Source organism: Odocoileus virginianus, chromosome 15, assembly GCF_023699985.2.
Source record: "Odocoileus virginianus isolate 20LAN1187 ecotype Illinois chromosome 15, Ovbor_1.2, whole genome shotgun sequence".
Classification (NCBI taxonomy): domain Eukaryota; kingdom Metazoa; phylum Chordata; class Mammalia; order Artiodactyla; family Cervidae; genus Odocoileus; species Odocoileus virginianus.
This window is the reverse complement of record NC_069688.1, coordinates 60,571,387-60,588,728: the sequence shown is the minus strand read 5'-3', so window position 1 is coordinate 60,588,728 and position 17,342 is coordinate 60,571,387. Positions and strand designations below refer to the sequence as shown.

Here is a 17,342-nt window from a genome sequence, read left to right as displayed (position 1 = left end):
ATATGAAAAGCTGACATCTACTCTAGTTTTATAACAATAATTATGCTATTATTTAACAATAGCATGTTCTGTTCTAGTGATTCCTCTATCATTTTTGTGTTTTCCTGGTGATAGTATTCCTACTCAGGAGAGATAGGAGAGAAGGGCTAGAAAGAGGGACTGGGAATAGATTTCATTAGATCCTACAAAGTCAGGTGAAGTAATTTAGATTTTGTCCTGCAGGCAATATTGAGGCACTCAAGGTTCTTTAGAAGAGACTAGCAGAGATGGGAGATCAAAATAGTGATTAATTTTGAAAAAGTAATCTGCTAATACTGTTGAGGTTGGACAAAAAGGAGAAAGATCGGGTGAAGTAGAGCTCTAATCAGAAGAGATCACTTAGGGCCTGGGAGTCCTACTGGCATGAGTTACTAATAAGGATAGTATTGGTGTTGGGATTGGAAAGGAGTGAAGTGGGTTTGAGAGCTCTTATGAAAGAAGATTTGGTGGCTAATTTTCTTTATAAGGCAGCCTAGACAGAGGAATAAAACATCAATTAGGTTTTGAGCCCAGGAGACTGAAAAAGAAAAAAAAGATAGAACCAGGAATAGAAATAAATCAGGAGAGGGAGCTTATTTGAAGGAGAAGATAAGGAATTCAATTTTAGTCATGCTTTCTTTGAGATGGCAGTAGAACATCCAGGTATATTTGTCCAGTGGTTACTTGGAAAATATTGAACAGGGTCTTAAAAAATGAAATTGGTCTGATATGAATTTAGAAGCATCAATGTAGAAATGAATGTGGTAGCCTTAGGAGTAGATAAGATTTCTAGAGGAGAGAGTTGGCAGAGAAACACAGAATCTTTACACATGCACAAGTCACATCTATTTTATTGTTTTCATAACACTTATCTGAAAAACTATATGCTATATTAACATAAACTTGACCCAAATTATTTATCACTGTATCTCCAACTCACAGACCAGTGCCTGGCATGTGATAGGTGAAAAAGAAGACATCTATTGAATAAATGACTGAATGAAGAAATAACTTTTGTAAATATCCATACCTTCACATTGTCTCAAGCGTCACCCTAGGTAATATCTAGTCAAGGAATAGTGTGCTTCATCAGACAATACATTTTGGAGAAATATACTTTTTACTTTTTGTTTTTTTTTCCTACAAATTTGGGTCTTACCTTGGATTTTGGTCTGTGACTCTTCAGCTGAGACTGGTGGCATCTTGGTTTTGAGAGATTTTTTTTCATTTTTGTTTTCTCCCTTTGAGAAAAAAAATAGAGACTATACATGTCATTTTGAACTGTGGTGCTGGAGAAGACTCTCAAGAGTCCCTTGGACAGCAAAGAAATCCAACCAGTCCATCCTAAAGGAAATCAGTCATGAATATTCATTGGAAGGACTGATGCTGAAGCTGAAACTAAAGTGCCAATACTTTGACACCCGATGCGAAGAACTGACTCATTTGAAAAGACCCTGATGCTGGGAAAGATTGAAGGCAGGAGGAGAAGGGGACAACAGAGGATGAGATGGTTGGATGGCATCACTGACTCAATGGACATGAGTTTGAGTAAACTCCGGGAGTTGGTGATGGACCGGAAGGCCTGGCGTGCTGCAGTCCATGGGGTCACAAAGAGTCGGACATGACTGAGCAACTGAACTAAACTGAACATGTGATTTTACGTTGAATGTAGAATATAAGAGTTTTAAATTTCATTATCAAGCCAATCATCAAAACTAATCATTTGTTTATGATATACTAAAAATGATAGTTCTTGCACTTAGATGAATATTCCTGACTCTACTATTGGAAAATCAGCTTCAACTTCAACAGTTTGTTGGCCACAGTCTGTTTTTGCTGGTGTGGTTGCTGCATCTTCCTGACACATGTTTCTCACAATTCTAGTTCTCACTTTCCGTAACCTGAACATTGGTTCTGGGCTAAGTCTTTAGTGATAGAACATAAAATGATGGAGAGAAGAAAGCACTTTGGTGTCTTTACTCATAGCTCTCATCTTTTTCCCATCCATGATTTCGTTTGCCTCTATCTCATCATTTATCTGAACACTTAAGCTTTCTTTGAAATGTAAGTATATCTTGCTGGATATGGCCAGTGTATACCTGAAGATTTTCCTGTGGGGACAGAGTGAAACAAGAGATAAGGTTAAAGCATAGAAAAACTGGCTCCCAAGCTTCTCCCAGTCTTGCAGGGGGAATAAATACACACAAATGCAACTGACATGAAATGTTATAAATGATGAGAAAATGTCTGCGGACCCGAGAGGTGTGGCTAAAGGTGGCATGGTCAGTTCTACCAGAGTGGAAGGGAGAGGATGGACACTGTTAGAGAGAGAGAGTGACTCTTGAATTTACAAATCAAGATGAGATTTTTGTTTTCCAGATGGACAAGGCATGGAAAATACTCCAGACAGGATGCATGTTTAGCAAAAGCCTAAGGTATATGCAGGTGAAGGGAGACCACAGAAGTGCTCAGAAGGGGAAAAGTATGAGGATATGAGGCTAATGAAGAAGGAAGGGGTCTTGAGAGTCTTATAAGCCTTGATATGAATCTTCACATTACTTTTAGACACTGTATGTCAGACACATTTTAAACTGAAAAGCAAATGAATTAGATGATTTAATTTCAGCCTTGTAATAACATATGTGTTAGGCAAGGCAGCTATTATTATTCTTATATTATTGAATAAGGAATTGATTAACTGCCTAGAAAAGTACGAGTCTCTGGATAGATTACAAAATAGTAACAAAGCCTTCTGACTTCAACCAAGTACTTTTGCATCATATTATTAATTAACATTTTCATCATAGTTTTATGTATACATAAATATAAATTTACGTGAATAATGCCTTATTCTGGAGTATGAGAGTTTGGACAAGTGTAAATTTGCAATTTTTGATATAATGGCTATTTACAAATCTGAATTACCTATGATATTTCGGTTTGAGAATTAACTGTTTAAATGACACTTAAAATACAATGCAAATTGATTTATTCATTCCTAGATGTTTCCTTATAGGACTCAAATAATCTATTTGTATTTCAGAAATGTGTTGTTTAAATGTCATTTTAAAAGGTTATATTCTGTAGAGAAAAATAGGGGTTTAACTTTGTGTCAATTTTAACATTTAGCACATTTGAAACTGGAGAAAAAACTATTTTCCCTTTTCTGACACATTATTGGAAAGAGTAGACACAAATAATTCCCTAATATGAGTTTGAAGATATGTGATGCTAGCAGACATCCTGATGAGCATCCATAAATTATGGCCATCAGAATGGCACAGAATGTGTAAGAGTGCTTCAGTTTAGTTCAGTTCAGTTCGGTCGCTCAGTCGTGTCTGACTTTTTGTGACCCCATGAACCGCAGCACGTCAGGCCTCCCTGTCCGTCACCAACTCCCAGAGTTCACCCAAACCCATGTCCATCGAGTCAGTGATGCCATTCAACCATCTCATCCTCTGTCGTCCCCTTCTCCTCCCACCTTCAATCTTTCCCAGCATCAGGGTCTTTTCAAATGAGTCAGCTCTTGGCATGAGGTGGCCAAAGTATTAGAGTTTCAGGTTCAACATCAGTCCTTCCAATGAACACCCAGGACTGATCTCCTTTTGGATGGACTGGTTGGATCTCCTTGCAGTCCAAGGGACTCTCAAGAGTCTTCTCCAACACCACAGTTCAAAAGAGTGCTTCTATTTGGGTCTTCTCTGAATAGCTCTCCAGTATTAATGTTTCTGAAGGAAAGACAGCTCTTCAAGGAGTTCCTGAATTTTTTTTTTTTTTTGTCTTGTCTCTAGCATCCCTTTTTTTCCCCTGTAGATTAAGCATTTGGAAAAGTTGATTCAACTACTATTTCTCCTGTTCTGTAGCAACATAACCTAATGATTTAGCTCTCAGGCCCTAAAATCAGACAGAACAGGGTTCCAGTTCAGAGTCTGCAATTTGTCAGTTGTGTGTAAGTAGCAAATTATAACAGGGCCCGTGGGTATTGTGAGTATTCAATACAATAGTGCTTGAAAAGGGATAGCACTTTGTTTGGCACATAGTAATTCCTGCTAGCTATTATGTTCTCCAAGAGAATAATGTATTAGCTATTTTTTATGTGCTCTGTGGGAAAATAATCATGATAGTTGGCAAGTTGGCAAACATCGCTGTAATGACTTTCCCAGAGAGAAACACAACAAGGCTAGTGGGAGGGAAGTACCCGGCTCAACATTTGTGACAGTCTGTAAGTTTTTAAACATATAAATAACTCTTAAAGTGTGAGATTATTTATTTTGACACAAGAATTAGAAAGGAGTCAAGGACACTCTCACAAAGCCATGCTAAGCACATTTTCTCCAATTCTCTCCACTGCAAAAGCAGTCAGTGTTAATCAGAAAAGGAAGGCAAATTTTCCAGGGCTAACATTAGGTAATCTTCATGTTTTATATACTCTAGGTTCATTTAAACCTGAATCATTAGACCAGGCTATGCCAGTCCCTGAGGTACCTTCCTGTTTGTACTTGACATCTTTCATCCAGTTCTCTTAGATGAGAAAATAATTCTTGCTTTAAAAATCTTATGTTGTGATTTTAGGTAAAGCTAATGAGTAATCCATGAAAATTGTTCTATAGATAGCTGTAAGTGAATGTTGATCATATGATTATCATTTGGACTTAAATCTGTCATAAGGATACAAATGATTAATAATGGTAATAATAATTGCCTTACTACATGCTTTATCTATACTGTCTCTAGTTTGTATACCAAGGCTACAAAGCAGGTAAATCTTTATTTTAAAGATGAACAGACTTAGAATTAAGAAAATATTTTTCCAGAGTGTGGTTTCTCCACTTTGGTAATATTAAAGTGTTAAACTGGATAATTCTATGTTGTAAAGGGCTCTCATGTACATTCTAGGATATATAACGGCATCTCTGGCCTTTCCCCTTTAGATGCCAGTAACTTCCTACCCTTGAACTGTGACAACAAAAAATATCTTCAAATATTGATAGTTGTCCTCAGTGCAAACTACTCCTTATTGAGAACTTCTGGTCTAGAGAAATCACCGTTAAAATATAGTTTACTAAGACCTGGATGTTTGACCTTCTCTGTTGGAACTAGATCATATAACATGCTTAATACTTGAGAAATGGTTTCATTTTGGATGACGGCAGAAGTGAAAATCAACAAAGAGAAGTCTTACTTGGTTTTTCCCAATTGTAATAGAGTCTTCTATGCATTAGTCCCTTTTAAAGCCAATATATGCAATATATATAAAATGATGGGGATAAACCCCAAAGACGAACAGTCCATGACTTAGTTGGCAGCAGGTAAAACTGCAGAGAAATCACATATCCCAGTGTTTATGAAAATCCCTCTCCCAGCCAAGAAATGGTGCTAGTCAGGAGGGATTTAGGGACACGGGGCGCGTACCTGTCTCGTGGCTTGCCGCGACTCGCCGCTTGGATCAGGATCTTGTTTATTCTCGTTGCCTCCTTCACTAGGCTTCACCTTGTTGAATTTTATTGTCAGTGATTTAAGCATCTCTGAGGTGGTTCTGAAAACTTCTATTTTATAACTCTGTGTCTTGAGGTAGAGAAATGTGCTTCGATTTTCTTTTCATTAGCAGACAAGCCAATTAGTTGTTTAATCAGGATTTTGTTCTGGTTAATTCCTAAAGGCAACTCTCTAGCTAGTCAGGGCTTTGGCTTAAAAGCAGCAAATTACTTCTGCTTGGGTGATTTAAGTTCTGTTTATGAACTTCAGAGAGTCAAAATACCCCTGTGAATAATTTAGAAGTGAGAATTAAACAAAACTTCATTGTTGATTTAAATTGTTTAAATGGTTATTTAAATGTGGGCACATTGCCCGTTGGTTTATTTTTCTTTCTTTCTTTGTAATTACCCACCTGCCTATCTCCATCTATTGAATTTTTGTTAAAATAATACATGCAAATGATTAAAGACCCCTGAGAGTCCCTTGGACTGCAAGGACATCAAACCAGTCAATCCTAAAGGAAATCAACGCTGAATATTTATTGGAAGGACTGATGCTGAAGCTCCGATACTTTGACCACCTGATGTGAAGAGCTGACTCATTGGAAAGACCCTGATGCTGGGAAACATAGAAGGCAGGAGGAGAAGGGGATGACAGAGGACGAGATGGTTGGATGGCATCACCGACACAGTGGACCTGAGTTTGAGCAAGCTCTGGGTGATGGTGAAGGACAGGGAAACCTGGCATGCTGCAGTCCATGGAGTCGCAAAGAGTTGGACATGACTGAGTGAACAAAAACAAAGTGTTTATAATATAAAGGAGCTCCCCCAAAGTCCTCACTTCTAGTTCTGCACTGTGAGGTAAATACTTTTTCTCTTTTTTCCTTCCTGTGATTATTTTCTTTAGTTGGTATTTTATTATTTGGTTAGATTAATGATTTTTTTTAAGAAAATATAATGAAAAGTGAGACCTTGTTTCCCACTCTCAGTTGCCTAAACCTCCATCTCAGATGCACGATGATGGTTGCATTAGAATAAAGCAGAGGGAGTGTATTAGCCTGCTAGGGCTGCCATAATAAAGTGCCACAGGCTGGGTTGACTTAAACAACATAAATGTATTTTCTCGCAGTTCTGGAGGCTAGACGTTTGAGATCAAGATGTCAGCAAGGTGGTTCCTTTGAAGGCTGTGATAAAGGAGCCGCTCCAAGTCTCTCTCCTTGGCTTGTAGGTGGGCATCTTCTCCCTGTGTCGTCCCTCTGTTCGTGTTTGTGTCCAAATTCCGTCTTCTCATCAGGACACCAGTTACATTAGATTAGGGCCCACCTCAATTACCTTATTTTAATTGACCTCTTTAAAGACTCTTATCTCCAAATAAGGTCACATTTTGAGGTATGGGAGATTAGAACTTCATCACCAATATTTGAGAGAATACTACTGAGCCCATAACCCAGAGACAGTTTGTTTGATGAATATCACTTTAGAGGAAATGTAATTTATTGCTAGGAAGCAATCTGCTCCAAAATTTCTTACAAGTTTGCTATTTTCTTATAAATTGCTGAAATATTATGAATACTATATATGTGATTCTTAGTTTTTTAAGTCTAGATAATTCTGTTGGATTACTAATTTCTTAAATTATTAAAAATATATCTTTCACTAGCATTAATTTTTTTCTGTTTCACCATTGAATCAATAAACCTAAACTCCTTGAAGGAGGACACTATGCATCATTTATTTTACCCCCAGAGTGCCTTTATATAGAGTAGAAACTCAACCCCTGCTGAATAGAATTTAACTGAAAGCCCTTTCTGTGATCTGACAGCTCTAGGCTTCCCTTATATCTCTGCTTTAATTCAAAACTAATTAAATATATTACACTCACAACATTTAAATCTATGCATTTCTTAACAACACTTGGCACCACAATATGCTGTTTCTTTCACTAATATTTTCCTGCATCTCTGTCATCTCCCTGAATAGCTGGAAAGATTATTACTGTCAGAACCTTTGCTGCATCACTTCTAGTATCACCTTGTCATCAAAAATAGTGTTCTTTCATTGTATCTGTTCTAGTTTAAACATCTATATAAAATATCCTAATATTTCTTTCACAGTTTGACAGATTAACATTTAGCTGTTAACCAAATTATGAAAGAAATATTGCAGTTTTTTAAAAATACTATCTTTTAACCATTTAGCTTCTTAAAAAATATCAAACATTTTTGTAAAAAGAAATGAATATTTCAATTGCAAAACTTTGTTCTGCTCTTGTAAAAAAGAATTGAAGTAATTTAAATAATAGAAAATGCTCTTTTCATAACATGAAAATCCTTTTGAAGTGAGATCTTGCTTACTACATTGAGTTCCAAGGACACCAGAAACATTAAAGCACTGATGGATTAATTACATCTTACCTGTTTTTCTGGAGGATAAATATTTTACATAAATGCAAAAGAGCTACTTTTAGAAAAGAAAATCTGGGCCTGTAGTTTCTGAAGCAAAAATACTTGCATATAATTAGGTGGAATCTTATTCCTTAACATGCCTTATTTTAAAAAGTAAAATTTCCTAGCTTTATTGAGATATGATTGACATATGCTGTTATGTAAGTTTCAGTGTACAATATGATGATTTGATACACAATATGATGATTTGATTTGCAAAATGACTTCCACAGTAAAGTTAGACAACACAGCCTTTCCCTCACATATTTACCATTTCACTGTATTGTATATTGAGAAACATTTAAGCTCTATTCTTGTCACAATTTACAGTCTTAGTTACGGTTACTTCTGCTGGTTATTTCTACATTACTAAAAAATCTGCTTATTCTACTCTTTTTGTGTGTGTGAATTTGAATCCCAAAGCAGCGTGAGGCAGAGTTGCAACATTAAGAATTGCTAAGGAGAACTTTATTTTCCTACCCAGAACCCAAACAAACTTCCTCGATGGTCTGTGCTGTTGGACAGAATTTTTTTCAGTCCAGCAAGAATGTACTTTTTTAAAGGGTGTTTTGACTTTGTTTTCAATAGAGTTTTTAGTGCATTTCTCTTGTGGACTTGCCAATTAACACCAGAGGCTTTCAGCACTAAGACCACCCTCCACATTATCCACACCCAGGGCAGCCTGAGTTAGCACATCTAATATTTCTTCCATCTGTATTTCTGGAACTTGGGGACTTCCTTGAGATAACAATTATGTATTTTAGGAAAACAATATGGAAAAAAAATATATGCATAACTGAATCACTGTAACATACAGCAGAAATTAACACAACATTTTAAATCAACTATACTTCAATAAAACTGAAAAAATGGTTATGCACTTTAAAGTGTATTTGTAAGAGGAAAAAGATGCAGGAAAAATTTTAAGAAATAATTTTAATTTAGTTTTTCATATTATCAAAATCATAAGTCTTTTACTGATTTTTTTAAAAAGAAATTAGAAGTTTTCATTTTAGATTCAATCACTTCATCAAAAAGAAACATATAAAATCCAACTTTATTGATTATATGATTTGATTTGAATGTCTTGAAAATAAAAAATTATCAATATTTATTTTTGTTAAAAAAAATGCATGTTCATTGTTTTAAAAGGCAAACTTTTCTTTTTGATTACATTTTTTGCTTCAGAAACAACCATGAATGAATTATGAGATATGTATGGGGTCATTTTAGGAGTTTCTCAGTTAATCCTCTAAGCCTGTGGTTAATTAAATTTTTGAACTTAATATACAAACATCCAAGGAAATGTTAATAGCAGACTTGTGACTGATTCTCTCCCTTCCTGGGACCCTCAGAGGAATAAATAGCTTCATCAGACCTCCTTGTAAATCTGACCATGATATTTACTGGTGGAAGGATACCAGGAAGTCTCTATGTATGGGAAATGTATTTAGTAGGACATTTTGGTCTGCCTAGATTGCTTATTGCAGAAAAGCCTGTAATTTATGGATTTATGTGGCATGGCTGGCTGGAGATGGGGTAACTTTGTAAGGAAGCTTAAAACGGCTGCTGCTGCCAAGTCGCTCAGTCGTGTCCGACTCTGTGCGACCCCATAGACGGCAGCCCACCAGGCTCCCCCGTCCCTGGGATTCTCCAGGCAAGAACACTGGAGTGGGTTGCCATTTCCTTCTCCAGTGCAGGAAAGTGAAAGTGAAAGTGAAGTCGCTCAGTCGTGTCCGACTCTTAGCGACCCCATGGACGGCGGAGCCTCCCAGGCGAGAGTACTGGAGTGGGGTGCATCCTCGAACCACCTTGCTTTCTCTTTTTATTGGCCGCACCATGGGGTTTCCCAAGTGGCTCAGTGGTGATCTGTCTGCCAGTGCAGGGGATACGGGTTTGATCCCTGATCCTGGAAGATTCCCTGAAGAAGGAAATGGCAACCACTCCAGTATTTTTGCCTGGAAAATCCCATGGACAGAGGAGAATGGTGGACTATAGTCCGTGGTGTCGCTAAAGAGTCAGACACGACTGAGTGACTGAAACAAAAAAACACAGCGTGTGGAATCTTAGTATCCAGGCCAGGAATTGAACCCATGCTCTCTGCTGTGAAAATGCTGAGTCTTAACCACTGGGTTGCCAAGAAAGTCCCACATATTTTATTTCTTTGCTGAGTTGGGTCTTAGTTGCATCATGAGAAATCCTTTGTTGTGACGCACACGCTAGCTGTGGCCCACCGGCTCCCGGGTGCCTGGGCCCAGTAGGTGCTCCTCACAGGCCGAGTTGCTTAGCGGCATGTGGGATCTCCCCAGATCAGGGTTGGAATCCGGGTCCCCTGCATTGCAAGGCAGATTCTTAACCACCGGACCACCAGTCCCTCACACTGCCTTCCTTTTGTGAGAAATACTTTTGTATACAACACTCAAAATCTCCTCATACATCTGAAATCAAAATGTGTCAAAATGCAGCAGAAAGTGGACAGTTTTAAATGCTGGGTGTGATGGTTATAGGCTTTTCCCCAAAGGATGTTTTATCTATGTTTGACAGTGGCCTGTATCCATTGAATCATTAATGCAGTTTGCTGTGATTTGGGGGAGTCTGCTTTGACAATTCAACCCTTACGATTTATCACAGGTCATAAGAAAATGATGCAGATATTAATTCAAGCATTTTTATCAATAACTTAAAATACTTCTGGTATCTAAATCTCTGTCAATAGCATGGTATTAACACAGACATTAAAATTACAGATGAATACTTTCACTTTGTTTAGATTAGTTCAGTCAGTCAGTCAGTCAAGTCTCTCAGTCGTGTCTGACTCTTTGTGACCCCACGGACTGCAGCACGCCAGGCCTCGATGTCCATTGTCAACTCCTGGAGTTTACTCAAACTCATGTCCATTGAGTTGGTGATACCATCCAGCCATCTCATCCTCTGTCGTCCCCTTCTCCTCCTGTCCCCAATCCCTGCCAGCATCAGGGTCTTTTCCAATGAGTCAGTTCTTTGCATCAGGTGGCCAAAGTGTTGGAGTTTCAACTTCAGCATCAGTCCTTCCAATGAATATTCAGGACTGATTTCCTTTAGGATGGACTGGTTGGATCTCCTTGCAGTCCAAGGGACTCAAGAGTTTTCTCCAGCACCACAGTTCAAAATCATCAATTCTTCAGCACTCAGTTTTCTTTACAGTCCAACTCTCACATCCAAACATGACTACTGGAAAAGCCATAGCCTTGACTAGACAGACCTTTGTTGGTAAAGTAATGTCTCTGTATTTTAATATGCTGTTGGTCATAACTGTTCTTTCAAGGAGCAAGCGTCTTTTAATTTTATGGCTACAGTCACCATTGCAGTGATTTTGGAGCCCACAAAAATAAAGTCTCTCACTGTTTCCACTGTTCCTCCATCTATTTGCCAAGAAGTGATGGGACTGGATGTCATGATCTTAGTTTTCTGAATGTTGAGCTTTCAGCCAAATTTTTCATTCTCTGCTTTCACTTTCAAGAGGCTCTTTAGTTCTTCTTCACTTTCTGCCATAAGAGTGGTGTCATCTGCATATTTGAGGTTATTGATATTTCTTCTGGCAATCTTCATTCCAGCTTGTGCTTCATCCAGCCCAGCATTTCACATGATGTACTCTGCATATAAGTTAGATAAGCAGGGTGATAATATACAGCCTTGACGTACGCCTTTTCCAGTCTGTTGTTCCATGTCCAGTTCTAACTGTTGCATCCTGACCTGCATACAGGTTTCTCAAGAGGCAGGTTAGATGGTCTGGTATTTCCATCTCTTCCAGAATTTTCCAGTTTGTTTTGATCCAAACAGAGGTTTTGGCATAGTCAATAAAACAGAAGTAGATGTTTTTCTGGAACTCTCTTGCTTTTCCGATGATCCAGTGGATGTTGGCAATTTGATCTCTGGTTCCTCTGCCTTTTCTAAATCCAGCTTGAACATCTGGAAGTTCACGGTTTACGTACTGCTGAAGCCTGACTTGGAGAATTTTGAGCATTACTTTACTAGCATGTGACAGGAGTGCAATTGTGTGATAGTGTGAGCATTCTTTGACATTGCCTTTCTTTGGGATTGGAATGAAAACTGACTTTTTCCAGTCCTGTGGCCGCAGCTGAGTTTTCCAAGTTTGCTGGCATATTGAGTTCAATGCTTTCACAGCATCATCTTTTAGGATTTGAAATAGCTCAACTGAAATTCTATCACCTCCACTAGCTTTGTTGATAGTGATGCTTCTTAAGGCCCACTTGACTTCACATTCCAGGATGTCTGGCTCTAGGTTGGTGATCATGCCATCATGATTATTTGGGTCTTGAAGATCTTTTTTGTATAGTTCTTCTGTGTATTCTTGCCACCTCTTAATATCTTCCGCTTCTGTTAGTTCCACACCATTTCTGTCCTTTATTGTGCCCATCTTTGCATGAAATGTTCCCTTGGTATCTCTAATTTTCTTGACGAGATCTCTAGACTTTCCCATTCTGTTGTTTTCCTCTATTTCTTTGCATTGATCGCTGAGGAAGGCTTTCTTATCTCTCCTTGCTGTTCTTTGGAACTCTGCACTCAGGTGGGTATATCTTTCCTTTTCTCCTTTGCTTTTTGCTTCCTGTCTTTTCACAGCTATTTGTAAGGCTTCCTCAGACAGCCATTTTGCCTTTTTGAATTTCTTTTCCTTGTGGATGGTCTTGATCCCTGTCTCCTGTACAATGTCACGAACCTCTGTCCATAGTTCTTCAGGCAGTGTTCTGAAAGTTCAGAAAATGGGAAACTGGAAAGAATTTTAGAATGAGAAATATGAATTTTGGCTCATTCTTTCTCAGTGGGTAGATGTGTGAGCTGGCTTCCCTGGTGGCTCGGTGGTAGGGAATGCACCTGCTAGTGCAGAAGATGTGAGTTTGATTCCTGGGTTAGGAAGATCCCCTGGAGAACGAAATGGCAGCCCAGTCCAGTATTCTTGCCTGGGAATCCCAAGGGCAGAGGAACCTCGTGGGCTACGGTCCACAGGGTTGCAAAAGAGTCAGCACAACTTAGTGACTAAACAACAACAGCAAAGATGTGTGAGTTAAGTTGCATCCCTTGCCTTAATCTGGAAATGACACGACGGGGCAAAATGACATTCAAGTTTCCTTCTAACTCTAAATTCTGTGATTTTGTGTCCCACAGAAGACAGAGAAAGAAGACAGTTGCTTTTCTGGGTGAATTGGCTCCTGGAATTTCACCAAGAGCACTCCAAATTTTTTATGCAAAGTTAATTGCTGCAGCAGTGACTGCCAGCCTGAACAAAAGCAATCGTGCTCCAAAATGAATCTGATCAGGATGTCTAGATGAAAGCCCTCAGTGACTCCTCCTGCCTTTGCTATCCTGTCCAGGCCACCATTCTGACCTTTCTTGCCCTTTAAAACTGATCCTTCTCTAACTCTCTCATTTCATCTATAACCCACTCTAAGCCTCGCTGAATTATTTGTGGTAACTTGAATCACACTGCTTTCTCTTACCTCTGTCCGCGTCTTTGCTCATAGGTCCTTCTCCTGCCTACAATCCCGTCCCACTTCTTACCTGTCTACTTGCTGGGTGTTGTCTTCTCCCAACTTTCCTCCCAATAAGTGCACATGTGATCCTTTCTTTCTTCTGATTGTACCTTGTGCCACACGCATACCTTCACTTGATCAGGTTTCATTTTACAGCCATTTCCAGATCTCTTTTTCCTGCGAGAGAGTAAGCTTGTTCAGGTTGAGGCTACATTTTGGTCACCTTCAACTCCCTTTTGTCTGGCCCAATGCTAGTATATTCTAAATACTACATGAGTGTTTGTTGAATTAATGATGAGGAAATGATGGTTTAGACCATCTCTTAGCACAGAATTAATTATAAAGAAGTTCTCTGTGACAGAGACAGCTTGTAGGTAGTGGGAAAAACGTCTCTGCAGGACAGAGATGTTCAGTCGCTAAGTGGTGTCTGACTCTTTTCAGCCCTGTGAACTGCAGCTTGCCCAGCTTCCCTGTCCTTCACTGCTTCCTTGAGTTTACCCAAACTCCTGTGCATTGAGTCGGTGATGCCATCCAACCCTCCTCTCATCCTCTGTCGGCCCCTTCTCCTCCTGCCTTCAATCTTTCCCAGCATCAGAGTCTTTTCCAATGAGGCAGCTCTTCACATCAGGTGGTCAAAGTACTGGAACTTCAGCTTTATATATTATGGTCTCATTAACTTTTATGAGTAGTTATTCGTTGTATGCAAGACTTGATTTTAAGCTGAGCATGGTTTAGGTTAAGAGAACTATACATAAAATAATGATGGATTTTACAATGAACCATATTTTAGATTTGATTAATATATTTTATAAATGGCATGTAGTAATATTTTATATATAACTCTAACTCTAAATTCTGTAATTTTTGTATTGTTCTGAACATGTATCTATCTATACAATATATATAATTACACATATGTACACAGAGATGGTAACAGAGCCATACTAAAATAAAAAGAATCATCAGTGGCAAATAGTACCATATTCTTCCTGTTTAGCTTCAGTAGAGCATTATCCATCATAGCAATGTTGCTTGCATTAATCTTTTTGATTTTTGAGTTTTCTGTTAAGTTTACAGATTCTAGCTTTATAATTATATAAAGCATACAAGCAAATGGAATTTATATCTAGTTCCAGGTTTGAACATATTTATATCTTATTCCTACAAAATTATTCAAATCAATGTTGGAGGATGCACAATAAAGTTTCCACTTAATAGAAATTCAAACTTTCTTTGAGCAAATCTTTATTGACAGGATTTCAGACATTCCCATTAAAGAATGATTAGTAGGAATTCCTAATAGTTTTTAAATCACAGCTTCTGCTTCTGAGAGGGGATGGGTTGGAACGAATTTTCTTTCTTTCCTTCTGGCAGACTATTGGAAACAACTCCTTCATAGACCACAGCCTTCACGGACCACAGTTGTGGCAAAAGGGGCTTGCGTAACTCAATGAAGCTATAAGCCATGGCATGTGGTCACTTCACTTCACAGCAAATAGAAGGGAAAAATTGGAAATGGTGACAAATTTTATTTCCTTGGGCTCCAAAATCACTGTGGATGGTGACTGCAGTCATGAAATTAAAAGATGCTTGCTCTTTGGAAGAAAAGCTATAACAAACCTAGACAGCATATTAAAAAGCAAAGACATCATTTTGCTGACAAAGGTTCATATCGTCAAAGCTATGGTTTTCCCAGGAATCATGCACAGATGTGAGAGTTGAACCATAAAGAAGGCTGAGTGTCAAAGAACTGATGCTTTTGAATTGTGCTGGAGAAGACTTTTGAGAGTCCCTTGGACTGCAAGGAGATCAAACTAGTCAATCCTAAAGGAGATCAGTCCTGAATATTAACCTGAACGGACTGATGCTGAAGCTGAAGCTCCAGTACTTTGCCCACTTGATGTGAAGAGCTGACTCTTGGGGAAGGTCTGATGCTGGGAAAGACTGAGGGCAGGAGAAGAAGGAGGTGATAGAGGATGGGATAGTTGAATGGCATCACTGACTCAATGGACCCGAGTTTAAGCAAACTCTGGGAGATAGTGAAGAATATGGAAGCCAGGTGTGCTGTAGACCATGGGGTCACAAAGAGGCAGACATGACTTAGTGACTGAACAACAAATTGGAGACAAACTACAAAATCAGCTAAGATTATATTTTCCCTTATGGCTACCAAAGAAAGTAATATTTAGATAATTTTATGAGATCATTCTGAATTAAATTTAAATAACCTGAATATTATTTCAATAAAAGAATAGAAGCCACTAAGTTATAAAGAAAATAACTGGTTTATCATAGATAGCCTAAAGCAACAACTTGAATGGAAACAACCATGAGTTTTCCTTTCTAGGTTTTGGGAGCAGTTTTCATTTTAGGAGAAGATCATTAAGTGACAACAAGATTGAAATTTGAAGAAGTCCTGAAAAATTCACTGTACTGAGTACATTATATTTAGTAAGAAGGGAGGCAGATAAATTATGAGCATTTTTTCAGTTATAAAACTTCAGAAAAAAAGTACTGTGCACTCAGGACACCTGACAAATTTATTTTGGCAGTTGTCTGCAAAACAGAAGATAGAACAACAAGCTCTTAAGGATTTGGGGATGATTTCTAAAGGTAATGAATATGATGACTATAAAAATATCTGATTTCAAGTTCATTCCTTTTTGTGGTTGAGTAATATTCCTTTGTATACATACCACACTTCTTCATCCGTTCATCTGTTGATGGACATTTAGGTTACTTCCACATTGTGGCTATTGTAAATGGTACTGGATGAACATGTGTCTTTTTGCATTATGGTTTTCTCAGGTTATATGCCCAGTAGTGGGATTGCTGGGTCATCAGTTCAGTTCAGTTACTAAGTCATGTCTGACTCTTTGTGATCCCATGGACTGCAGCATGCTAGGCTTCCCTGTCCATCACCAACTCTAAGAGCTTACTCAAACTCATGTCCATCAAGTCAGTGATGCAATTCAACCACCTCATCATCTGTCATCCCCGTCTCCTGTCTTCAATCTTTCCCAGCATCAGGGTTTTTTGCCCAGTGAGTCAGTTCTTTACATCAGGTGGCCAAAGACCTGGAGTTTCAGCTTCAGCATCAGTCCTTCCAATGAATATTCAGGACTGATTTCCTTTAGGATGGACTGGTTGGATCTCCTTGCAGTCCAAGGGACTCTCAAGTGTCTTCTCCAACACCACAGTACAAAAGCATCAATTCTTCGGTGCTCAGCTTTATTTATAGTCCAACTCTCACATCCATACATGACTATTGGAAAAACCATAGCTTTGACTAGATGAACCTTTTTTTGGCAAAGTAATGTCTCTGCTTTTTAATATGCTGTCTACACTGGTCATAGCTTTTCTTCCAAGGAATAAGCATCTTTTAATTTCATGGCTGCAGTCACCATCTGCAGTGATTTTGGAGCCCCCCAAAATAAGTCTGTCACTGTTTCCATTGTTTCCCTATCTATTTGTGATGTAGACTGGATGCCATGATCTTAGTTTTCTGAATGTTGAGTTTAAAGCCAACTTTTTCACTCTTCTCTTTTAGCTTTATCAAAAGGCTCTTTAATTCCTCTTTGCTTTCTGCCATAAGGGTGGTGTCATCTGCATATCTGAGGTTATTGATATATCTCCCAGCAATCTTGATTCCAGCTTGTGCTTCATCCAGCCCAGCATTTTGCATGATGTACTCTGCATATAAGTTAAATAAGCAGGGTGACAATATACAGCCTTGACATACTCATTTCCCGATTTGGACCCAGTCTGTGGGTCCATGTCGGTTCTAACTGTTGCTTCTTGACCTGCATACAGATTTCTCAGGAGGTAGTCTGAGGAGGTGGTCTGGTATTCCAATCTCTTTAAGAGTTTTCCACAGT

General features: G+C 38.5%; 1 protein-coding gene across 1 annotated transcript in view; it reads right to left on the bottom strand.

The window, feature by feature from the left end:
- CNGB3 (cyclic nucleotide gated channel subunit beta 3) overlaps window positions 1-5,541 on the bottom strand; it is a 175,689-nt gene extending 170,148 nt beyond the window's left edge. Inside the window, exons 1-2 of the mRNA XM_070477432.1 lie at window positions 5,431-5,541; window positions 1,178-1,259 (exon numbers count right to left, since the gene is read on the bottom strand). Coding sequence (XP_070333533.1) covers window positions 1,178-1,259; window positions 5,431-5,541 — 193 coding nt within the window. The remainder of the gene's footprint in view (window positions 1-1,177; window positions 1,260-5,430) is intronic.
- Window positions 5,542-17,342: the final 11,801 nt, after the last annotated feature.